This window comes from Myotis nattereri (genome assembly GCF_964212035.1).
Source record: "Myotis nattereri genome assembly, chromosome: 16".
NCBI classification, from domain to species: domain Eukaryota; kingdom Metazoa; phylum Chordata; class Mammalia; order Chiroptera; family Vespertilionidae; genus Myotis; species Myotis nattereri.
In genome coordinates, this window is record NC_138091.1 from 33,620,660 (window position 1) to 33,647,477 (window position 26,818).

Sequence of the window (26,818 nt, forward strand, 5' to 3'; positions counted from 1 at the left end):
ATAAAGGCATTTCTATTCAAATTGTTTGCTTTTCATACCTTTCAGTTACTACAAATATTTTCAGTTGGTTTAAGCGGTAAAAAAAAAAAAAAAAAAAAAAAAAAAAAAGTGTTTTTTGGTTTCTATTGTTACGTTTTTGAAGGAAAATAGTCATTTAAATAAATGATGTACTGAATAAATATTTTAATTAATTAATGTTTATCACACTCTTCTATTCTGTCTTAACAATTAGATTAAATATGTATTTAGTACATCACTTTCCTTTCAGAAATTTTCATGAAAGTATTTTGTTACCCTTCCTTTTTTGATTTGTGTTACCTTAGGTAGTGCTCTGAAAGCCATATTTCTCAAGAATAAAACAAAAATGAGACTATAAAGCCCTGAGCATATACCCTCCTGACAATGCAGCTGAACATCTTTCTGTTTAACCTTGAAGTCATCCCCATGTTCTTTACAATTATTCAGGGGAATTAGAGAATTACTTAGAATGAAAACACCATTAGTAAAATATCAGTGCTGTGTAAAATTCACTTTCAAAAGACTTTTAAAGACCTAAGCCTGGATAGGGGGTTTACCAGGCTTGCTAAACAAGCTCCTAGAAGCCTGTTAAATGCAACTTTACAGTTAAAATGCAAGAAAAATATAAGAAGGTTTACTAACTGTGCAAGCTATAGTTAATGTGAGGGTGAGGTGTAATACCTGTGGAAAGTATTTAATAAGTTTTCAGTAAATTCATGAAACACAACTTTTCAGGATGAGTTTTGCTTTGTTTTTTAAATTAAAAAAAAAAAAGAACTTCTGTTTAAAGAGAAGACTTCTATTGAATCTGGATTATAACAAAAATAGAGGGGTGAGAAGTAGTGTGGTAGAGATGAAGGGCATGAAGAGACCCAAGTTCATATTCTAGGTTTCTGATACTGGGCATATCACTTGGTCATGGCTTCCTCAGCTGTAAAATGGATACCTAACCTCGAGAAGTTGTTGAGAGCATTCAAGGGGACAACACATGGGAGCGCCTGCCACCTAGCAGGCTTTCATTTCAGCTCATGTTTCCTTCATGGTTCCTAAAGCTCATTGAGAGACATTTATGCAGCTGGTCCTGGTTTCTCTGCCTTGTCCCAATGAGTGTTTGATTATCTTGCACTCATAATGAAGAAGATGCCTAATGAAACCTCCTATAGAGGCACATAGTAATGACTTGACTCTAACACCACCAATAGAGCTTCCCATCCGAGAAACAGGGGTATTTGGAGTTAATAAGTTAAATTTCAGAAACTAATGGACTCTGCTAATTGAATTCATCTTTGTTAATTAATAAGGTTCTAGTAAATTGGTTGCTTTCTTTTGTAATGCCCTGTAAAAGAGCGGTAAGACCAAATGATTCTATGTTCACTAGTTCCACCCCATTCTTTCTTACACATGTAGTGGTAGTGACCAAAGTAACATCTTTACTTTTGTCTTCAGACGTTATTGTTTAAACCCTTCAAATTATTGATTTGAGAGTGAATGAGGAAGACACATGGATTGGGGATTTTATGCTTTCTGGTTAGTTTCATTTTAAGAGTTTCTTAAGGGGAAACTTGGGAAATCAGTCCAATAACTGCTATTGCAGTGCAGAAGCTTAGAGAGTATATTGGTTTTATTTGCCAGGTTGTGCCAAGAGCAACACCCAGGAAGAATTTTTTTTTTCTCACTTGGGAGATGAAAAAATACGATTCCCCGCTCCCCCCCACCCCCCAAAAAAGAGAGGGTAACTATTGAAGTTAGGTTAATGGTGTGGTGATTCTCAAATGTGGAAGTGGGGTCAAAGTGATGGTTACCCAGAGGATCATTCACATTCCCTAGGCTAAGGTTCAGTAAGGATTGTGTTTTCTAAGAAACTGTCTTTTGATGCTTGAGTGCTTCTGTACTATGTGTTGATCCCCGAAGAACCATATCTATGAAGGACTGATACATTTTCCCCTTCCTTTAACACAGAGAGAATTCCCTAAATTTTTCACGTTCCGAGCAAGGGATAAGGTAAGAACTAATTCCTTCCCTCTGTTTTGTTTTGTTTTTATGTTTCTTTTTCCTTCCAAGTCTAAGAATGGCATATCTTTGCCATTTTTCTCTCTAATTGAATCTGTGCTTCCCTTTGCCTTACATGTATCTTAGAACGAAAGAAGACTGTCTTCTGAAAGAGTTTGGTTTAGGAAATAATCGAATATACTGACCTACCCAAGAAAGCAATAAATTTCAAAATCATCCTTATGCTTTTGATGTGATATTAAAGGACTGCTACACTTAGTAGGATTATTCTCATCACCTACAGTTTATATTCAGAGTTACAGTTTTTCAAATTTTAAAATACAGACTTTCAGACTGTGTTGGTTTCTTCCTGTTACGATTCACTCAATTGACATGTACTCTGGAAAAACAATTTAATTTCAGCAAAAAAATATATTAAATGTAAATATAGTTCTTAAGATATGTGTGTGCATGTATATATATATATATATATATATATATGTATATGCATATGCGTATATATATGTATATGTATATATAGGATGTTTCAAAGCCAAATACCTCTATTTAAAAAATTATATAATGTTCATTTGTCAAGTATTTACTGTGTCCTTTGTATTGTGCCAGAAATTATAAGAGTATAAGACATGGGTCTTGCCCATGAGCATTTTAGACTAGGTGGGTAAAACCAAAACAATGGTATGTGAAGTAGTTATTAATGTGAAACAGTTTGTAGTTCATTGTTAAAAAAAAAAATTATAAAGATATTAAATGCTACAGGAGTTCTAGGGGAATTGATTTTTTTGTTTGTTTTTAATGGAAAGCATCATCACTTGTAAAAGCATAAATGATGAAAGCTTGGGAAGTTAAATAGGTTTTTTAGCGCCTAACCTTATGTAAGCTATAGCATTATCCTTGAATGTAGACCATTTTTGTTGTTCATCAGCACATCATAGCTTATGTTTTTATTTTTAAGCATCTCTTTTACACAAGTACGCATTCATAATATCATTCTGTAACCACTTCTGGTGGGCTCTTTTTTCTCCAATTCTTGTGCTCAGTTTGAGGAGGATCGTATTTATCGTCACCTGGAACCTGCCCTCGCCTTCCAGTTAGAGCTGAACCGGATGAGAAATTTTGACCTCACTGCCATTCCATGTGCTAATCACAAGATGCACCTGTATCTTGGGGCAGCCAAAGTGGAAGTGGGCACAGAAGTGACAGACTATAGGTTCTTTGTCCGTGCGATCATCAGACATTCTGATCTGGTCACCAAGGTGGGTGCTGTACTTTAATGGGAAGTTATCCTTGAGGGAAGGGACAGAGGAACAGTCATGGTTCAAAATTAGATTTTCTCTTTTTGAGTCAAAGCTCTTGTTCATCTAACTCTCTAATATCCAGCAGAAGTCTGAGAATCATTTTTCTTACAGAAGTAAATATTCCATATAATAACAAACTTTTTCCCCCTTTCATTTGAATTTCCTTGGTAATGGAATCATAGTAACTCTCACTTGAGAGAAGGAAAAGCATATTAACAGAAAATCACAGGAGAGTTAGGTGATGACAGAGGGTAGTGAGACAAGTTAGAAGTGATCCCATTGTAAACTTGTCTAAAGGAAGGGTAGTTTCTCTACATAGCAAGGTGCTTCCTGGTGTGTTAGTTATTAGTACATCCCCTAGCCATAACCTTTCTAAACTGCTCTGGCATATGTGAGGTGTAACCCTATTGGGATTCCAGTATCCCCACCTATTGGAAGGAAATGATACACTAAGAGACAGAAGGAAGAGTGCAGGAATTCTTTTTTTGGTTTGGTTTTGTTTTTAGTTTTTGTTTATCCTCACCAGAGGATATTTTTATTCCCCATGACTTTTTAGAGAGAGTGGAAGGGAGGGGGAAAGAGGAAGAGACAGATACATCAATGTGAGAGAGACAAATCGATTGGTTGTCTCCCACACGCGCCCCAACCAGGGCTAGACATTGAACCTGCAACCCAGGAACATGCCCTTGACCAGGAATTGAACCTGAGACCCTTTGGGCCATGGGTCAATGCTCTAACCACTGAGAAACACCAGCCAGGGCTGCAGGAATTCTTAATCTGACCTTGCCTGCCCCTGCTGCCTGTGGTTATTGGGTTGACTAGGGAGAAAGGTCAACACACTTCTAGCAGGTGCCTTATGATTCATGACATACCACCGCTTAATTCAGTGGTTCTCAACCTTCCTAATGCCGCGACCTTTTAATACAGTTCCTCATGTTGTGACCCAACCATAAAATTATTTTCGTTGCTACTTCATAACTGTAATTTTGCTACTGTTATGAATCGTAATGTAAAGATCTGATATGCAGGATGTATTTTCATTGTTGGCGACCCACAGGTTGAGAACCGCTGGGCCTTAAGTAATTATAATAGCCATTTCATTATTGCCTCTTAAAACACATTAATGTTGATTTTTTCCTGCATAGGAAGCTTCTTTTGAATATCTACAAAATGAAGGGGAGCGGCTGCTCCTGGAAGCCATGGATGAGTTGGAAGTCGCTTTTAATAATACAAATGTTCGTACTGACTGCAACCACATCTTCCTCAACTTTGTGCCCACGGTCATCATGGATCCATCAAAGGTACGTTTCTTCTTAGCTTCTCTCCCAGAAGTAGCAAACGCAAGCAGTGAGATTCATTCATATTTATTTTCACTAAGACCTGGACACAGGCACTCTTGATTAGCTGGTTGAGCCCTTGATATTTAAAGTTTACAGAATGCTTATAAGACTGGTTTTTGGGGTGGTGTCAGAAATTTGCTATAGCCTTGAAAAGCAGACCTCAGGAATAAAGGTGGTATGATTTATCTTGCTGGTTATTTATTCATAATCAGTACAAAAAAATAAAAACTTTTCCACTTCCTCCATTGGTATCTGTATAATGATATTTGCCATGATAGCAGCCCTATCCTATCCAATAAAAGAGAAACATGGTAATTAGCCGTACATCCGCTACCCTTCCCATTGGCTAATCAGGGTGATATGCAAATTAACTGCCAGCCAAGATGGCAGCCGGCAGCCAGGCAGCTTGAAGCTAACATGAGGCTTGCTTACTTCAGTGACGGAGGAAACCAACGTTCCCCGCCTGCCTTGCCGGCCTCTGAGCTTGCAGTTTGAAACATTGTAACAAATATAGAAGCTAAACAAAACCCCAGAAACCTGCTTTCAGCCAGCCGGGATCTCAGAGCTGGAGTTGATACAGTGTTTCGATTATAGAACCCAAACAAACCAGATACCTTCTTTCAGCAGCAGAGGCCTCAGAGCTGGAGCCTCAGAGCTAAAGCTGGCCCAGAATAAAAAAAAAAGAAAAAAAGGAGCAGTTGGGAGCTTCAGTCACCTGCCAGTCTGAAAACAGCCCTTAGCCCCTCACCCAGACTGGCCAGGCACCCCAGGGGGGACCCCTACCCTGATCCAGGACACCCTTCAGGGCAAACCAGCCAGCCCCCACCCGTGCACCAGGCCTCTATCCTATATAGTAAAAGGGTAATATGCCTCCCAGCACTGGGATCAGCGGAGCTGTGAGGCCTCCCGGCACCAGGATCAGCATGACAGGAGGCAGCGCCCAAACCCCCTATCGCCCTGCGGCTCTGTGTGTGACAGGGGGCGGGGCCACAACCTCCCTATCTGCCCTGCTCTGTTCGTGACAGGGGAAGGTGCCCCAACCCCCTGATCAGCCCTGCTCTGTGCCTGATAGGGGGGAGCTCCCCAACCCCCTGGTCGCCCTGCGGCTCTGTGTGTGACAGGGTGCGGCGCCCCTACCCCCTCTCCCCCCTCCCCACGGGCCCTGCTCTGTGTGTGACGGGGTAGAGCCATAACCTCCCCATCGGCCCTGTCCTGAGTGTGACAGTAGTCTTATATAATTCCCTAGGATTTCTCATCTAGAGTACTTAACTTGCTATTGGGCATTTTGGCAAAATTACTGCCTCGTACTAAATGTTACTTAGCTCGTGGCTTAGGGATGTAATATACCTTCCCAAGTATCTAACCTGTTTGTATTTAGTATTTTTCCACAGGTAGAAAATTTGGCTAATAAGGAATTTCACAAGTATTGTGTATGCTTTCTTCCCTGAGGCTCTGTTCTAAAATGCATTCCATATAACTTAAGGAAGGAAAACAAAGTGATTCCATACTTGACCTTTTATCCCATAGAAGGCTGCTCTCTGCTGCTGCTCCCTCTAACTTTTTTCTTTCATATCTGGAATTGGATTGGAGAACCAGTATAGACCTCTTTATTTATTTTTTAAACTATGTTTTTATTGATTTGAAAGAGAGAGGAAGGTAGAGGAAGAGAAACCTCAATGATGAGAGAGAGAATCATTGATCAGCTGCCTCCTGCACGCCCCCTACTGGGGGTTGAGCCTACAACCTGGGCATGTGCCTTGACCAGGAACTCTTGACCTCCTGATTCATAGGTTGATGCTCAGTCACTGAGCCACACCACCTGGGCATACCCCTTTCTCAAGATCAATTGTAGGCATAGACTTTTGCTTTTTGAACTTAGTATGTAAGACCTGAAAAATCTTTTTCTACTTTTTTTCTTCAAGACTCCAAGCTATTGATCAGTTGCTTTATCTGTCAGGAAAGCCTAGGATAGGACAATTCATTGAGTACCAAGTCTCATCATATAGTTTAAGCAAAGGTTTCCCTAAGCATTCTGGGACGGATGAAGCTGAAAGACTTAAACATGGCCTGGACACTATATAACTATATATATTTTTAGATTTAGCCTACAGTTTCTCATTGAGTTTTTACATCAACCTCTCTGTTCTACTCCACACACCCATATACCCTGGCTCTGCCTTTCTGATCATAGGTAGTTGTTAATTTCCTTTATAGAGAGATGTTGATTTTTGTTCCCTTGAGAAAAGAATGGATAAATATCACTTGGTTAATAAGCAACTGTGGGGATAGGTAAGTTAACTCCTTAAAACCCATTTTAACTTAAAATTCTGTGGTGCAGAAACAAATTGCAGGAGTGGCACATACTTCTGAAAAACCACAAGAGAAGGGTGATGTGAGTTATTTTTCAGAGTTTTCTGAGTTGAGAAAGCATTTTAGAAAGATACTTCACTTAAGAAACATTAATTTCGAGTAGTATGTCCAGTTGCCTGCAGCCATGTTGGAAAAATATGTTTTTGCTCTAGTGTATCAATAAGAAATCACACCTAAGGCTGTAGGGTTAAAATAACTTACCTGACCCTGAAAACTAGAAACACTAAACTGATTTGGTATAAAGCTTAGGGAAACTAGGGAACATCTGCTTCATATACTTAAATCCCAGTTGGACTTGGCAATGACCAAGCTTCAGAGCTCTGTTTAGAGAAAACATTCTAGCACCACCTACAAATTGCCTATTTCTAATTTGTGCAATTTACCAAGAGACATATATTATAAAGTTTAATAAAATGTATGGAAAAAAGTTCATGGTGGTAATTGCTATGTTGATTTAAGGTCCTGAAAGTGCAATGAAACATAGTTACCATGCATATAAATGCTACTTAATAGCTATTTAACTAGAGATTTTATTCTTATTTGGGGCTTCCTCTTAAATCCCATGGCTTGTAATTTTAGATATTGCAGACCTTTGAGATAGAATATGAATGTAATTGGAAAAGGGGGAAGGAGTTGCACATATTTGGGTGTTGTTAGCTATAGAAAACTACTCATACAACAGGCCAGCATGAAATTGTTCCTGACTTATCTAAGCAAAAGTAGGGTTGGGGAGAAACTATACGACTTTTTATAAGGAATACATGTACACATCTCGATACACATCTCGAGAAACCATTATCTTGTTCCATTCTTCCTTTCCCAAAGATGGGCAGACCTAAAACAAGTCCTAGTTACAGGTTTTTAAGTTTTGTGCTTGGTGATTGTGTGTGTCAGATTGAGGAATCTGTGCGGAGCATGGTAATGCGCTATGGAAGTCGGCTGTGGAAATTACGCGTCCTCCAGGCAGAACTGAAAATCAACATTCGGCTGACACCAACCGGAAAAGCAATTCCCATCCGCCTCTTCTTGACAAACGAGTCTGGCTATTACTTGGACATCAGCCTGTACAAGGAAGTGACTGACTCCAGGACAGCACAGGTACAGTAGTGAAGCACTAGTCAAACTTTGAGATCTCCTCAAAGCATTTATTTGGTCCTACGGATAAGCCACTTGCACTTGATATAGAAGACCCAAACTCATGAATCCCATTGATTGGTTCACCTAGTAGGCTTGTCCTCTTATTAGTTAAACGATTGCATGAATTTGAAAAACTTCATTTGCCTCATAAGATGTGCCTATGTTCTTAATCATCCTATCTAATAAAAGAGAAACATGGTAATTGGCGTACGACCGCTACCCTTCCCATTGGCCAATCAGCGAGATATGCAAATAAACTGCCAGCCAAGATGGCGGCCGGCAGCCAGGTAGCTTGAAACTAACATGAGGCTTGATTGCTTCAGTGACGGAGGAAACCAACGTTCCCCGCCTGCCTTGCCAGCCTCTGAGCTTGCAGTTTAAGAAACATAGTTACAAATATAGAAGCTAAACAAAACCCCAGAAACCTGCTTTCAGCTAGCCGGGATCTCAGAGCTGGAGTTGATACAGAGTTTCGATTATAGAACCTAAACAAACCAGATACCTTCTTTCAGCAGCAGAGGCCTCAGAGCTGGAGCCTCAGAGCTAAAGCTGGCCCAGAATAAAAAAAGAAAAAGAAAAAAAGGAGCAGTTGAGCTTCAGTCCCAGCCTGAAAACAGCCCTCAGCCCCTCGCCCAGGCTGGCCAGGCACCCCAGTGGGGACCCCCACCCTGAGGGATGTGTGACCAGCTGCAAACAGCCATCATCCCCTCATCCAGGCTGGCCAGGCACCCCAGTGGGGACCCCCACACTGATCCAGGACACCCTTCAGGGCAAACCAGTCAGCCCCCACCCGTGCACCAGGCCTCTATCCTATATAGTAAAAGGGTAATATGCCTCCCAGCACCGGGATCAGCAGAACCCTGAGGCCTCCCGGCACCGGGATCAGCGTGACAGGGGCAGCGCCCAAACCCCCTATCGCCCTGCAGCTCTGTGTGTGACAAGGGGCGGGGCCACAACCTCCCTATCTGCCCTGCTCTGTTCGTGACAGGGGGAGGTGCCCCAACCCCCTGATCGGCCCTGCTCTGTGCCTGATAGGGGGGAGCTCCCCAACCCCCTGGTCGCCCTGCGGCTCTGTGTGTGACAGGGTGTGGCGCCCCAACCCCCCCACCCCACGGACCCTGCTCTGTGTGTCACGGGGTAGAACCATAACCTCCCCATCGGCCCTTCCCTGAATGTGAGAGTGGCGGCGCCCCAACCCCTTGATCCGCCCTGCTCTGTGTGTGACAGGGGGCGGTGCTCCAACTCTCCTATCGGCCCTGCTCTGTGCGTGACACAGGGGAGCTCCCCAACCCCCTGATGGGCCCTGCTCTGTGCGTGACAGGGCGGAGCTCCCCAACTCCCCAATCGGCCCTGCTCTGAGCCCGACCAGCGCCAGCACCTAGGGATTAGGCCTGCCCTCTGCCACCCGGGAGCAGGCCTAAGCCAGCAGGTCGTTTTCTCCCGAGGGGTCCCAGACTGCGAGAGGGCACAGGCCGGGCTGAGGGACCCCCCCTCCCCGAGTGCACAAATTTTTGTGCACCGGGCCTCTAGTCCTATATAATAAAGCGATAATATGCAAATTGACTGTCACGCCCTTGCACAAGATGGCTGCCCCCATGTGGTCAAAGATGGCCGACAGGGGAGGGCAGTTCTGGGCGACCAGGCCAGCAGTGGAGGGCAGTTGGGGGGTGACCGGGCCTGAAGGGGAGGGCAGTTGGGGGTGATTTGGCCTGAAGGGGAGGGCATTTGGGGACAATCGGGCCGGCAGGGGAGCAGTTAGGTGTCGATCAGGCTGGCAGGGGAGTGGTTAGGGGGTGATCAGGCTGGCAGGCAGAAGCAGTTAGGGGCAAACAGGCAGGTGAGCGGGTGAGAGCCAGCAGTCCTGGGTTGTGAGAGGGATGTCTGACTGCCGGTTTAGGCCTGATCCCCGAGGGTCCCAGATTGGAGAGGGTGCAGTGCGGGCTGAGGGACACCCCCCCACCCCCTCTGCCCCAATGCACGAATTTCATGCACCGGGCCTCTAGTGGGTGTTAAAACCTCCAACCTTCCGTCATGTATTGGTGAGCCCTAATAGATGCCAAGTGAACCTAACTAACTCCAGAAGTAATTGTGTAATTTGGGGCTCACCTTAGCAGGCTCTAGGGCTACTTGAGCAGTCTCATCTTTTCTGATCTGATTTGTCCTTCCTGTTTTCAACCTAGTTAGACCACTCATTGGCAAGTAAGGAAAGGAGAATTGTTGAAATATGTCACCAAGTTCTATCTTAAAGAAGGAAAATTTCAACATAATAGTTTGAACAATATCAAGGAGTGATTTTTATCATATTTAACCATTATGATATTCCATTTATACACATTATCTTCAAAGAGTTCGGAGTATTATCCTATATAATAAAGAGGCGATATGCAAATTGACCATCACTCCAACACAGAAGATGGACGTCCCCATGTGGACACAAGATGGCCACCACAAGATGGCCAGCAGGGGAGGGAAGTTAGGGGCAACCAGGCCTGCAGGGGAGGACAGTTGCGGGGGGCCGGGTCAGCAGGGGAGGGCAGTTTGGGGGGGCCGGGCCAGCAGGGGAGGGCAGTTTGGGGGGGCCGGGCCAGCAGGGGAGGGTAGTTTGGGGGGACCGGGCCAGCAGGGGAGGGCAGTTATGGGTGACCAGGCCGGAAGGGTAGGGCATTTAGGGGCGACCAAGCTGGCAAGGGAAGATGTTAGGGGAGACCGGGCCAGCAGGGGAGGGCAGTTGGGGGAGACCAGGCCTACAGGGGAGGACAGTTGGGGGTGACCAGGCCAGCATGGGAGGGCAGTTAGGGGCAATCGGGCTGGCAGGGGAGGGCAGTTAGGGGCGATCAAGCTGGTAAGGGAGGGACGTTAGGGGGGACCGGGTCAGCAGGGGAGGGCAGTTAGGGGCAACCAGGCCTGCAGGGGAGGACAGTTACAGGTGACCAGGCCGGAAGGGGAGGGCATTTAGGGGCGACCAAGCTGGCAAGGGAGGACGTTAGGGAAGACCGGGCCAGCAAGGGAGGGCAGTTGGGGGCGACCAGGCCAGCAGGGGAGGGCAGTTAGGGGCAATCGGGCCGGCAGGGGAGCAGTTAGGTGTCGATCAGACTGGCAGGGGGTTGGTTAGGGGGGTGATCAGGCTGGCAGGCAGAAATGGTTAGGGGCAATCAGGCAGGCAGGCAGGCAAGCAGTTGGGAGCCAGCAGTCCTAGATTGTGCCAGCTGGGCTGAGGGACACACACCAACCCCCATGCACGAATTTCATGCACCGGGCCTCTAGTATGTCTATAAAAGAGCAAAGTGCAAACTTTAACCATTTTTCAGGTAGAAAAATTGAGAATGTGAAAATGGGAAGTGACTTTTTTTTAGTAGTTTGTTCCTGTGATAACAGAATTCCTTTTTAGTCTGTTTTACCACCTTAGTTTCTAAATATTTGGGCCATTTGCTGTGATACTGAATTTAGTTTAGTTCACCATTGCTTGTGCCTTTTTATGAATTGAGATTTTATTTCAAGACTTTGGACTGAACTTGGAAAGTACATGTCTTTTGTTTAAAGGTTGAACTTGTTCCAGTATGTGTACTCAAAAGTTTCAGTCTATTCTATGCATTGGGTGCCAGGAAGAGATTATATGTCTCTTGTTTTTATCTGTTTCCTTTTAAATCCTGGAACAGAGGCAAGAAAAGACATTTTTATCAGTACTTTGATGATGAATTTTAAAACTCTGAGGCTGGATAGATGTCAGAGTGACCTTTCATTTTGTGCTTTGAGTACAAGTTAGATGGTCAGAGAAATCTGTCCCGTGAGAAGTGCACAAGAGTGTGAGGGGTTAGCCAGGAAAAGAGTATTCAATAATTTTTCCTGCATTTGATGTTTTTCAGGGCAATCTTAAAGACATTTTCAGTCAAAGCTTTTCAGGGGTAGGGATGTATTTAATTAACTTCTACAATGGCTTCAAGGCAAGTCTATTCTTGTGAAAAATAAGATGGCCTCTTGAGATTTCAGTGTTTATGATAAATAAGTTTGTTCTTTATAACTATTTTCCCCCCTTTCTTTGATCAGAAAGCTCTTAGATTTCCCTCATGCTGGCTGGTGGTGACACAGGGACATAAAGGGCGCAGAAGCCTTCAATCAGGCTTTACTATACCACCTGGCACAAAATAAGCACTCAATACGTATCTGAATGAATGAATGAGCTACCTTTAACCTAAGGAAGAACCTCTTTTTCCATGAGTCCTGCATATTTAGGAAGCCCTGAAAGAGCAGGTCTCCCTCAGGCACTTCAGTTGAGAGAGTTCAACAGCCACTGCCTTGTGAACTGGGGGGAACCCACAAGAAAAACAGCCTCCACCCCAATTCTGGCACTGCTAATGCCTACCTGGTGCTTATTGACGATCTGTTTTTCCCCTTTCTTTGCTCTAGTGCAGTGGTTCTCAACCTCCTAATGCCGCGACTCTTTAATACAGTTCCTCATGTTGTGGTGGCCCCCAATCATAAAATTATTTTCGTTGCTACTTCATAACTAATTTTGCTACTGTTATGAATTGTAATGGAAATATCTGATATGCAGGATGTATTTAAGCGACCCCTTTGAAAGGGTCGTTCAACCCCCAAGGGGGTCGTGACCCACAGGTTGAGAACCACTGCTCTAGTGAGTCATTGTATGAATTTAAAATAATATAGAACCATGCATGTCATTCATTCATTTGTTCATTAATATAACATTTATTAACCACCTATAGTGTGTCAGGCAGTGTGGATACAAAAAAAAGTGATCTCTATTCTCGAAATCTATATCATTATGGAAGACAAATAATTAGTTTCTCTGTAGTATTATGATTCTGCCATCATAAAATAAGGACAGGGCTCTAAGAGAACAGACTGTCGGGGATCAGAGTTTGTTTTCCAAGAGAAGCTCTTTTGAAGGCCTCTGGTGAAAAGTGTGTGATATATTAAGTATGTACATATTTTCATGAACTTATAAAACATATACTTTACCAATTTTTAATTATGTGCATTATAGTAGAAAATGGGATTAATAGAGCTGATTATTCAGAGCCTTCTAGTGCTATCCATTACTCTCAACCTCTTACTTTGGCACATCATTTATTCTTTCTGACAGTAAGGAGCAAGGTTGACTGGCATGAGTTTCATTCTGTTTCACTTTCTATGTATAATCTTTGTGGTATCAGCTGTAATGAATATTCATGTCAGGTAGTTATTTGTGGGGAGAAGAGATATGCGTAATCCATTACATGTCAATTGATATCCAATGTGTAGTGTAAGGCAGAAGTATACATTTTAAATTCACCTTTATTGATATGTTTTATGTGTACAGCTCAGTTCACCCTATATAATAAAAGCCTAATATACCAATCAACCAAACAGCAGAACGACTGTTCGCTGTGACGTGCACTAACCACCTGGGGGCAGACGCTCAACACAGGAGCTGCCCCCTGGTGGTCAGTGTGCTCTCACAGGGGGAGCACCACTCAGCCAGAAGCCGGGCTCACAACTGGCAAGCACAGTGATGGTGGCGGGAGCCTCTCTGCAGAGAGCGGGCCTAAGCCGGCAGTCGGACATCCTCCGAGGGCTCCCAGACTGTCAGAGGGCACAGGCTGGGCTGAGGGACCACCCCCAAGTGCACGAATTTCGTGCACTGGGCTCTCTAGTTCTGAAATAATAGACATTACTATTTCTATCTCTCACATTCCTAAGACATTGCTAATTCTACCTCCCACCTGGTGACTCACCATTGGTCATTTGGAAGAGGGCTGGGAACTCCATTTTGTGCGGTTTTGAGCACCCAAGACAAGTTTTGCCCCAAATAGGACCTTTTTGACAAGTGGGCAGAATTCACTTGTTCCTCTGATCTAAGGAACTAAGGATTCACTGAGCTGAATTATACCCATGGTTTTTAGATAAGCGGTTAATTCTCTTATGCCTGTACAGCAGGTTCACAAATCTAATCATTAATAGTAGACTTAAGCTTATATATATTAGGCCTGAATAGATATGTGGATAGATACACATACCCTTACACACTAATCTCCATTTCTGTTTATTGAATTGGGAATCTGGATTTTGTGTATTCATGCATAAAGTGCCTAGTTTAGTGTCATATAACCTCTGTTACACAATAAATGTTAATTGAATAGAAATAATGGCATTCCTTATAAATATTGATAAACAAATAAAACCAAATGTATGGAGTATGAAGTATTCTTGTAGAAATATTTGAGTTAAAATGATTAAAAGTTCCTGTGGTGATTTCATTATGTGACAGTGTAAGTATTGCAGGAGCTAGTCACTAGTTGCAGACATGGTGTTCTGGGGGAATATATATATGTGTGTGTGTGTGTGTGTGTGTGTGTGTGTGTGTACATATTATATAGATGCATATATCATTTAATAAAATATACATTTTACTACAGACTATGTCTTTTAAGCTAATAAGAATTATCTAGCTACATGGATGGGTGAAATTCACTTGTAACAGAAATCTTTGAAGCCTTTCTGTGGCTAATAATACTTATGAGGCACCTTCTAGTCAAATAGACTGAAGCATAAATGATACAGCAGAGCCTGACCTGGCCTTCTACCATTGGGGAAAGAATAGAAGTCTCTTTAGTGCATTGCTGTTTCTCAACTTAAATACTAGAGCACTGCTCAGACTGGCGTTAGTTGACATATACTTCATTTCTGAATATGTGGGATTCAAATCACTTTAGAAGGAAAGCATTGTCAGTCTGTCTCTGAAATATGAAATTTACACTGTGCTTTCCTATTGATTTCAACAAATCCAGAAGTGAAAGCAGCCAGTCGTGTACAGTTGGCTACATACCAGTTTTGTAGTTGGTTAATTTGTAGAGAGGTGAGAGCACCATGTACTCGATGTTAAGAAGCATATCTGAGCTACTCAACCCACCAAAAATGTGTTTCAAGAAATAACTTTTATTTAAAAAAGCCCTTGTAGGCTGCTCTCTGATGTTTTTCTCTGTCTCAACGCCTCATGCCATCCTCTTTTTCCTGCAGATCATGTTTCAGGCATATGGAGACAAACAGGGACCACTGCATGGAATGTTAATCAACACTCCCTATGTGACCAAAGACCTGCTTCAATCAAAGAGGTTCCAGGCACAGTCCTTAGGGACAACATACATATATGATATCCCAGAGATGTTTCGACAGGTAACGGTGGCTAACTGGGAGGCTCTGACCTATTCCAAAGAGGCAAGGTTTTCTTGACTCTCCATCAGATGCAGCTTAGACTGGAATGATGCACTTCTAAAGGGCAGGAAATATCTTGACACTATTCTCATTTCTATTTTATTTGGGATTTGGTGACTGCCAACTTAGATTTTGGGTGGTTCTTTGTGAATTAACAGAAGAAATAGTGAGGATCGGAACCTCTAATGAGTAGATGAGAGTAAACTGAGACTGCATGCCTGTGATGGTAGTTTATAATGACCTGTGTGAGGAGTTATGTTCAGGTCTATATTTCCTAAGCCTGTATTCAAATTATGGATATTAAAGAGGTTGGAAACTCTAGTTCTCATTTTTCTGTTTTCCAAGATAACCCAAGTCTCTCTAGCTCATTGCCTAGATTAATATGATGAGAATCAGTATAGATAACATATACAAATATATGATATAGAGTTCATGGTACACAGTTTAAAGTATCAGTTCTTTTGTGGGAGATTTATTATAGCTGAATAAAAACTAGCATGAGAAAATATGAATCTTACCCTCTATATCAGTGGTTCTCAACCTGTGGGTCGCGACCCCTTTGGGGATCGAACAACCCTTTCACAGGGGTCACCTAAGACCATCGAAAAACACGTATATAATTACATATTGTTTTGTGATTAATCACTATGCTTTAATTATGTTCAATTTGTAACAATGAAAATACATCCTGCATATCAGATATTTCCATTATGATTCATAACAGTAGCAAAATTACAGTTATGAAGTAGCAACGAAAATAATTTTATGGTTGGGGGTCACCACAACATGAGGAACTGTATGAAAGGGTCGTGGCATTAGGAAGGTTGAGAACCACTGCTCTCTATGAGAATAAATTCCTTTGATCTGTATGGTGAATCATCTCTGTGCTGCAGATTTTTCTTCCATCAATAGAAGGCAAGAAAAGTATATCACCAGCAAAAATTGCAGCAGATAAAAAATACGGTGTCAAAAGAATACTAAATTTGTCCTTTAAAAAAATCTATGAATAAAGGATTTTTTGAAATTTTCTAGTTAATACCACCAGTATTACCATATTTAAGTTTTACTAAGGTAATATATGTGGCCTTGGTAAATAGTCTATCTGTAATTCCTGTATTATTCACAAATACAAGAGATTTTCTTATGTAACTACTTATTTACAAGTTCTCTCTGTTGAAATGTAGCTACCATCATTCAGTATCACTGGCATTGTTAGTCTAAAAGTTGAGTGTTGGTTCTCTTTCCCCATGCCAATGCTATAAGTAGAAATCACATTCTATATAATTCTTCCTGTAGAATAGACATATAAGCATAGTGATGAGGACATCTAAATATGAATAAGTCATATTGTCTTTAAATGTTGCTTTGAGGTAAACAAAGAAACAACAAGTTCCCATTTCATGAGGCACTTGTTTTGATAATAGGAAGATGGAAATGGAAATCATGATGGTTTCTAAATGGGTAAGTGTAGCTATCTTTTTCTCATATTTGAGCAGAATTGACATGTGCATTTACAAATAGTCATACAACTACTGAGCAACACCATCCAGGGCAATAACAAATATATTTTAACTGAGAATAACCAAATCTTTTCATTTTTATATATGTTGAAATTCTTATTGTCATTGATTAGTAAAACTTCTCTCCTTCACTAGTCCCTGATCAAACTCTGGGAGTCTATGTCCACTCAAGCATTCCTTCCGTCACCCCCTCTGCCTTCTGACATACTGACCTACACTGAGCTCGTGTTGGATGATCAAGGTCAACTGGTCCACATGAACAGGCTACCAGGAGGAAATGAGGCAAGTAGTTGAGTCCCCTTCCCCCCTTTCTTAGTTCAGTGCCCACCAGTATCAACTTTTCATGGGATGGTCATTAAATGGTGTTAATTCAGATCCAAGTAGTAGGCAGTCTTATTGGTAGAATTCTTTAGAGAGAGAACATTAACTGGTTATTACAGAATTATTGTTTAATTTTGTAGGTGTGATAATGATACTATTTTATTTAAAAATGATATTACAATTTTGTTTTCTTAAGTATTTTTCTATTAAATATACATACTAAAATAACTACAGATGAAATGATCTGATATATAGAATTTACTTCAAAATAATGGGAGGTGAATGTGGGAATATGAATGAAACAGGATTGGCCATGAGTTGTTAATGAAGGTAGATGATAGATACGAAATAGATTATTTTCTCACTTATTGTATATGTTTGAAATTTTTGACATTTTCTATAATAAGAGCATTTAAAGTACTGGTTTTTTGTGTAATGTTTTTCTTTATTTGGATATCTATTTTATGCTCAGGTAATTTGATCTGATGCTATTGTGAGCATGGTAAATATATTCTTTTTTTTTTTTCTTTTTTTTTTATTAGTTAAGGTATTACAAATGTGTCCTCATCCCCCCCTTTAACCCCCAACCTCCCCCCCACACACAAACTCATGCTCCCATCCCCCCGTTGTCCATGTCCATTGGTTTGGCTTATATACATGTATACAAGTCCTTCTGTTGATCTCTTCCCCTTACCCCCGCCCTCCCCTACTTTCCTTCTGGGGATTGATAGCCTGATTGCTGTTTCTCAGTCTTTGGGTCTGTCCTTTTTCATCAGTCTATGTTGTTCTCTATAATCCACAAATGAGTGAGATCATGTGGTATTTATCTTTCTCTGACTGGCTTATTTCACTTAGCATAATGCTCTCCAGTTCCATCCATGCTGTTGCAAAAGGCAAGAGTTCCTTTTTTTTTACCGCAGCATAGTATTCCATTGTGTATATGTACCACAGTTTTCTAATCCACTCATCTGCTGATGGGCACTTAGGCTGTTTCCAAATCTTAGCTATGGTGAATTGTGCTGCTATGAACATAGGGGTGCATATATCCTTTCTAATTGGCGTTTCTGGTTTCTTGGGATATATTCCTAGGAGTGGGATCACAGGGTCAAATGGGAGTTCCATTTTTAGTCTTCTGAGGTAGCTCCATACTGTTCTCCACAGTGGCTGCACCAGTCTGCATTCCCACCAGCAGTGCAGAAGGGTTCCTTTTTCTCCACATCCTCTCCAACACTTGTTGTTTGTTGGTAAATATATTCTTAAAGGGACTCATTCAGAACCAGGGGTTTCAACATAAAAGAAAGTAATAGAGAACCCATTGCTTATAGTTATTCAAGAATGCATTTTCTAGCCTTGGAGACCTTTCTCCTATTGTGCACTAATAATAATGATATAAAGTCATATTCTGCCCAACTCCCTATGTCCAGCAATGATAGTAGTCATAAACCTAAAAAAAGATACGTTTTTATTTCAACCTTAGATAATAATCCTAGAAAAATCTCCTTCCTTAGAAGGAGTAATCTTTACCTGGTGTTCACCATAAACACAGGCTGGGTAGACCTTTGGAGATAATATGCAATTGCTTTCATTTTATGCAGTAAATTATAAAAAATGTTCCTATACGTATAAGGTGTATGGCTGTTTCAATAAGTCCACCAGATGATGCCAAAGTAGATGATTTAGTATTAAGATGGATGCAATCAAGGACCAGATGGAGAGTATAAGACTTGTAGGAGTTCTTTTAATCTAACAACTTGAAATAGAAAAGGCAAGAAGCTAGAGAGGAAGGATGCATAGAATTTTGACAAGAGTAGGTATATACTCATTAGCACACAAAGTTGAAGTAGACTTTTGTGCCGCTGTGTGTAGCATGTATTCAATGAGCCCCTCAAGAGCAGAGAAAAGCTTCATTGTGCTAGACTTAAATTCTTCTTCATTGAACAGTGTCGTCTTTAGGAACAGAAGGCACCCTTGTGAACATGTAGCTGAGAAAAACGGTTTTAACTAATGTAATTAAAACACAAAACGAGATTTTTGTCCACGTACAAGCTAGCTGCAGTGCTATTTGAAACCTCTTGCCATGATCTTTCTCTCCTTTCTCTCTGCTCTCATTCTGTGTTTGAGCGAATGGAGACTAGGGGAATAGTGAAGTCCCAGAGGGACAGAGCTCTGTTCTTGCTGAAATTACAAGCACAGAGCTGCCTGGGCATGAACATGTAGTGTTTACTCTGCCAGTATGAATACAAATAGTCTTATTATACCGGACTCTGTACCCAAAGACCACACACACACACACACACACACACACACACACACGAATAAAAAAAAATTAAAGGTTTGTTTTAACCCTTTTAAGACCCAGCAAACCTTGATGGAAAAGGGATGTCTTATACTATCGCTGGAAATAGCAAAGTCAGTATAGGAACCATGTTTACCTTTGCCCAATGCTTTAACAATCTTGAAATCTAATAGTAGTAAACATTTTTTTTCTTTTTGTCAGTTCTCACTTTCTTCTTCTATTCTTTTCCCTCCTTAGTTGCCTATTTTCTCTTTTCTTCAAATGATTGACTAGAATTGAGGCTGAGCATTAGCTCGCTATTTCTGAGTCTTTGAGCTCAGGAGGAGTGAGACCAATGTTCTTTTGTGAGCAGTTAGTGACTAATGCCTGGGATGGCTGGTGAAGCCAGTCAGTGGCCAAAGCTAGATTATGGGGCACTGCATGACAGGAATGAAGTAGGGGTATCAGTATCAAATTCTGTTACCAATGGCTTGAACATACAATGGAGCATGTCCACTGAGAGACCAATCTAAAGATGAAGTTTCAGCAGTCAGAACTCTGAGGGACAGCTCTGCCTAAGAGAAGACGCGCTGTCAATAGGATGTATTTCCTCATGCCAAGCCTAGTGTTATCAGGGAAAGTTGACTTTCAGCTATTGCAGTTTAATTTTCTTTGGCCAAAGAGACAAGTTTGTCATGAGCCTGGCACTCTACATTTTACCCAAGAATGATGTGAGGGGAAAGAAAAGAGCTCATGCTGATGAGATTTGGAGCAAATCTGTCCCACAGAGAATGGGCATCTGAACAGAGACTTGAGAAATTGTTTTATTAAAAAAGGAATAAAAAATTGACCTGTTAATGTCCTGAGAGCCAAGGCTCAATGTAAATGCATTGATGCTACATAGACATTAAATCATTATAATGTGGTGTTCTCTAAAGGTGACGGCTCTACCAGGTCATCATTGTGGGTGATATTGCATTACCTTGAAGGATTGGAGTTTCGGGGTTTAAATGCTACTGCATGGATATAGGAATAAAAGTAAAACAAGAGATTCCTGCAGAGTTTCCCCAGGAATTGAGATGCATTTCCCCATAATCAGAGGCAGAAAACCTACACTTATCAGACCATTGGCTGTATGTGTGGCCAGTCTTCCTTATTTTTTTTCTAGGACAGTAAATGGGTAAAATGGTGATGGGTCCAGGAGTTGGAACAATTCAGTTCCATTTAGTTTTAGGTAACTTGTTTGCCATTTGAGGAAGAATATTGGCTGTTTCAGCAGAGATGTGACCTGCATTTTGAACACTGTGCCCATGTTAAAAGCAGGAGAAACAGTGCTTTTCTGACGTGGTATTAGCTATGTTCTCCTTTCTATTTTCCTAGCTGTCCCTCCGCCATCAAGAAAGGTGTAACTGAAGGAATGCCACTATGCATGATGAAAGTTGTAGGAGAATACATTTTTCTCTTTGTCAGATTTGAATGGCATTGCATGTAGTATGAATTTAGAGTAGGAATAAAAGAGATTCAGCCCGAATCTGCATTACTTGCAAATAGCTCCAAAGATGAGTTATCCAGAATTTTTTTTTAATAGTTTCAAGATGAAAATTAAAAAAAATATGATTGCAGCATATACTAAACTAATTTCACTTCTAGCTGAGTTCATGACGCTGCAGTGCTGGGCACTGTATGTAAATACACAGCCAGATGGATGTATGCTATTGAGGCTGGGTACAGATGCAATGTAGCCAAACAACAGTTCTGCTCTTACTACATCTGAATTTGGAGGAATTATTTTCATTTTCCTGTTTGTTTGCTAACCTGTTTTGATCATTTGTTGGAAGCTGTAATTGCAGGTGGGAACATTTTGAGTAACAGTTCCCAGTTCAGTGTAGCCGCTTTTCGCACAGAATCCTGTTATTAAAAGGCTCAGACTAAGATCAAGCCAAGGCTATAATGGACTTGACAGAGAACAACTTAACTTTGCCTGGTAGGACAAAGAAAACACTAGCCTTCTTGAGACTGTGATTTGTTCTGAAGCATTCTTTTATTTTATTTTCATTAACAGCTCTGTGAACTAGATCACGAATCTCTAAATCAGGCAATGAGGAAAGATATGAGAGAGATGCACCTTTTATAGTAATTTTAGTGAGGATAGGAATTACGATCCTGTTCTCATTATATCAGAACTTGGCCTTTTTAACAATATGAACCCATCCATTCCCTCTCATCACTCCTGACATAATGAAAAACTGAGATGAGAAGAAGATGTTGTGTTTAGAAACAGTTAGGTACAAGATACATGCTCCAAAAAAGACTGATCGTTAGATACTGGAATTTTTGCATAGTGTTACATTTTTTTGGGAGATAGGTATATTCCAAATTGATTGCAATTTTATGGTCACTTGTGCACACACTACCACACTTAAATCATTATAGGGGCTCAAAGGCTTCATTTTTTTCCGATGGGCACTAGGTGTCAGGGTTTTTCCTTCTCTGCAGCTTCGCATTCAGACAAGCCTCTTGATTTGCCTTGTTTGGTGAGGCAAATCCAGCAGTATCCTCCCTCCCCCCCGCCCCCGCCCCCCCCTTTTTTTTTCAGTTGGATTGGTAGGCTTTGCCTCATGTTCCTACAATATGCAATTGCATTTTTAACTCTTTGGGGTGGAAATCTGTTGAATTTTACATCATGGCTGTACACGTTTTGATAGGAAACAATTTTTAGAAAGAGGATGATCGAGGGGGGAAAAAAAGTGTAAATTAAAGACTAGCTGCTATCATAACTGGTATCTTGGTTTTAGTTCCATTTTATATTCTTAGAGGTGAACTGTTGGGGATCAGGAATTCTAGAACTGCTCAGCCTTGCCCATATGTAATTGTTGACCGTGTGCTGATATCCAGTCTCTTTAATATTTTACTATAAAATATTTCAAACATACAGAAGAATACGGAGAGTGTTATGACAAATACCTGTACACACCTGACCAGCTTAAACAAATCTTACCATTTTGACACTGTTCCTTACTTACATGTTGCTATGATCCTTTGGAATCTCTAATTTGAGTATAAAATAAATTAGCCGTTGGGTAGGGAAAGATGTTTGGTAAGCTTACATAAACCTAAAAGATTGGAAGAAATAGATTCATCTTGACAGTTCTAGGCTGGACTTCTTAACACAGAGGACCTCTTATTTTAGAAAAACCACCATTACCCTCTGTCTTAATTCACTTGGTTGACATTTCCCATACTCTCAAAGGAATTGCTTTGGGTTATCCTGGATTCAAATTCTATTAGAACCCATTATGTTTAGAAATTCTGACTGCAGAGAGTATGTATATGTGTGTGGGCTTGAATAAGGAAAGTGTTGACCATTTCTCTTGCGCACAGAACTCAAATATTTTTCTAGTTTAACATTAGACTTTTGTGTATTGTTTTACTCTATTTAACCTCAGAATAGCTCAGTGAATGTGAACCTCATTTGGATGAATTTTTACTGTGCTTTCGTTTCATTCTTTTGAAATCAGTTTACCTTTTCATGCTGGGTGTGGAAATTGAGTCCATGTCAGTCTTTTAGATATATGTTGGGAAAGAGGCATGTTTGTATTGTAGTGTGCTGAAGGTGAACTCTGAAATAGACCTGATAAAAGTGGTTCTTAAAAAACAGGACCGTGGTCTGTGCACTGATTGTTCAAGTTATACAAAGAGACTAATGGTCCTTGCTACCAATCTTTCCCTGAAGATGGGAGAATGTACCTAGTAAGATAGAAATTTCAAGTATAGAAAGAGACATATTATGGAATATGTTGTAAGATAGTTTTATTTAAAATTATGCATTCTCTCTTCTGTTACCCTCGTTCTAAGTGAGCACATTTGGTTATGTCTAAAATGTTTCTTTTTGTCTGAAATGATCCTCAGAACCAAAGTTGAGTCCCTCATTAGAGAAACATTAAGGCTGATTTTGAAACATTGCTCTTCCTGCCATGGAATTACTTTTAATGAATTTCTAACAGTTCTTTGGGGATGCATATACTTTCCTTAGAATTCCTTCGGAATGACTGTTATTGGTGTTGGAGATTGCTCATCAGGTTGATTAGTTGAGTTTGACTCATTCCATTAGTAGCAAACCAAGGCCCAATGAACTTGACTGGCTTTGAAAAATCCTAATGCAGCATACGTGGAGGGCTCCCCAGTTCCTTTCAAAAGTACGTCCTCGAGATAGCCTTTAAACAAGAGAATGTACTTGCTAGTATTTTCATCTCAAATTCTAGGATTTTACGGGAAAAGGATGTGATAGGGTACCCTATGTTACCCAATACCAATCAGAGGCAATAATGAACATCAGGACAGCAACAGATGACACCAGAGGATGAGGTGTAGCGTGGAGCATCAGAGTTCAACATTCGTTTATGTGACTGATGGGCAAGGCTTCTGGAACTGTCGTAGGCCAAGTTGGTTAATTGCCATATCAACCAGTTACTCCTATGCCCCATTTCTCAAATATCACTGGCTTGTATGTGCTCCATTGCATGCTTTTGTAAAAATTGGTATATTTATGAAAGCATTGTGTGCATGTGTATAAAATTAATGTGGTTTCAAGTATATAAATATTACAGAAAGGAATAATTCCCCTGTTCAAAATTATTGTTTCTAAAATTTGGTAACATTTTTTAAGTTATCTCTCAGATAAAAAATACTTTGCTCTAAAAATGATATTTTTTCTTATCCTTTTATTGGTTTTTAGAAAGGTTGAGGTAAGTTTGTTTAGCCATTTTTAAGTTATTCAAGCATGTAAGAAGGTTTTTTTCAGCTGTTAAGAAAATTGTTTTCAGCTCTTTTATGTGATCATACAAACTAGGCAATGGAACATGCTCTCCAGCAGGTAATAAAATATGGAAAGGCATTGACATTTTTTCACCATGTTTTTTCTCAGCACAAATTAAGTCAAATATTACATTGCTGTATGGTTTTAAAATACACATTTTTAACACCTGTACAGTATTTTTTAATATTTCATTAAGTATGTTTTTTTTCATGAGATTCTAACATGAGTTTAAAATTATAATTATTTTTGATAGTATCTAATTAAAGTGAAGATTTAATATTCCATACAGGATATAAAAGGGAGGAAAAGTAACATTTTATTAGGTCTGTAAAGGAACGCAAGTTTAGATTCCTTCTCTCTGGGTCTTAGTTTTGTCTCCTTTATGATGCAAATGATGCTTAGGTCCAATTCAGCTCTAACATTCTAGGAGTCTTTTTCTTTTTTGATTTTTTAAATTGAATTTATTGGGTGACATTGGTTAATAAAATTATATACGTTTCAGTGGTACAATTCTATAATACATCACCTGCATAGTGTATTATGTGTTCACCACCCCAAGTCAAGTCTCCTTCTATCACCATTTATCCCCCCTTACTCTCTCCTACCTGCCCCCAGTTTCCTTTCCCTCTGGTAATCGTCATGCCATTCTAGGAGTCTTTGTATGCTGCTCCAGGGTCTTGCAGGATAGTTATCTTTCTGGCAGTAGCAGTAGTAGAACAATAGCTGCTGGAGGCTTTGCCAGAAAAACTCAACTTTTAGACTTTTAGCATGAAAAGTAAAGCTGCAACATCTTAGCCACAGTCTAACCTTTATATTATTACAACTGAACCTAAAATGAGGAGATAGATATAAAAAAGACAATCGTGGCAAAGATATGCTATTCCCTTTCTGCTTCCCACAGCATAGCTAAAGTTGATGGATGCTGCTTATATCCTTAAAAACAAAATCCTATCTTGCTTTGTCCCTTAGCTTTCTCTTCAGATTTCTTTATTGAGCTTAATATTGTTTTATTTTGTAGTAACGGCCGCTTTGGAAAGTGCGTGAATGTGTGTATGTGTACATGTGTGTATGTGTGCATTTGCACGTTCTATTCACACTGATAGTACAATTAATGTTGATATCAATTTTGGTGTTAACTTTGGGTCATAATTAGTGTTGACACTTTGTGTCAGACTAATGGCATTTATGGGCACCATCAGAATAAATGTTAATATTATCATGTTTTTAGTATCTGTTATAGTAACATTAAACCAAGGTCCTCCCAGGAGAAAAAATACATATATGGATAGATAGATAATGTCTTTCTATATCGCTGGTGTTACTCAGTAAGAAAATGACATCTCAGGGCAGAATCCTAATCACTGTTTGGAGCATCAGAAATAATGATCACCTCTGATCGGAGGTTGTGAATAATTCATTTGGTTTGATTTTCACGTCCTGTCCAGTGATACTTTTCAAACCAAATGTGTTTCTACAGGAAAATAATGGTCCCACTTCTTATGGAAATACTGTGGCACAAATCATTTTGCTCACATAAAAACAGTTAAATAAGACTGTTGTCTTCTGCTTTCTCCTCCCTGTTCCCTCCTCCCTCACTTGGCTCGTGTTTATTCCAGAATCAGACGGTGGCCAAAGAAATATTTTCTTCCTTAGAAATTGTAGAAGGAAAACAAATATTTATTTCTGTTTTTCCTTAGCTTATTCACAGTAACTCTTTTGGTCTGTATCCCTTTTTTGCTTTAAGCTAATTAGTTTAGGTTGATAACCCTAACCTTAAGAAACTTGCTAATTGCTGAGAACATTCTATTATAAAAAAATCATCTGAAATAAAGTATTTTTCCAATGATTTATGGCTATATTAATGAAAACATAATTGGCAGTTGTGGCTAGAAACACTTGGTTAGTCAGTGCCTCAGCGAGGCAGCAGTCAGGGAAAGAAGTTGCTGACACCGCCAGGACCAAGAGCCTGAGTCTGAAGCTCATTCTGCCTCATGCACTCACTCTCCCTTACAGCCCCTTGTGGCTACATGTTGCCCTTTTGTTGCTTCCTTAGCCCTTAGTTCTGAAGTGGCCTTTTCACTAGGTTTCACCTGCATAAAAATGTGCAAGGGAGAGAGAAGCCACAACAAGGGGATTCAGTGATGGAATATCTTTTTGTTTATTATTTTTCGGTTAATATACAAGGCAATTTGGGCTTAGGTAAAATCAGTGAGTGTGATATTCCTAATCACATTGTCACACTTTGTGTATGCTTTTATAGTGATTGCACAATTTCCAGTATCAGATCTCCATTATGTATATACTAGGGGCCCAGTGCATGAATTCATGCACCTTGAAAGGAACTGTGTCATGAGGCTGTGGTGGTCATAGGGGCGGGTCTCAGCCCATCCTTCACACCCCAGCCCGGCCCCTCCTGCCACGGCCCTCAGTCCCCTGTCTGCCGGCAGCCCCGCTCCTGCTGCTCCCACGCACTGACGGTGCAGGCCCTGCTTGCACCTGCT

At 40.7% G+C, this 26,818-nt stretch overlaps 1 protein-coding gene across 1 annotated transcript in view; it reads left to right on the plus strand.

Moving 5' to 3' along the window:
* Nucleotides 1-26,818, plus strand: part of ACACA (acetyl-CoA carboxylase alpha) — a 220,053-nt gene that overhangs the window by 108,107 nt on the left and 85,128 nt on the right. The window contains 6 exon segments of the mRNA XM_081108776.1: nucleotides 1,978-2,019; nucleotides 3,069-3,284; nucleotides 4,472-4,627; nucleotides 7,931-8,134; nucleotides 15,191-15,346; nucleotides 17,041-17,187. Coding sequence (XP_080964902.1) covers nucleotides 1,978-2,019; nucleotides 3,069-3,284; nucleotides 4,472-4,627; nucleotides 7,931-8,134; nucleotides 15,191-15,346; nucleotides 17,041-17,187 — 921 coding nt within the window.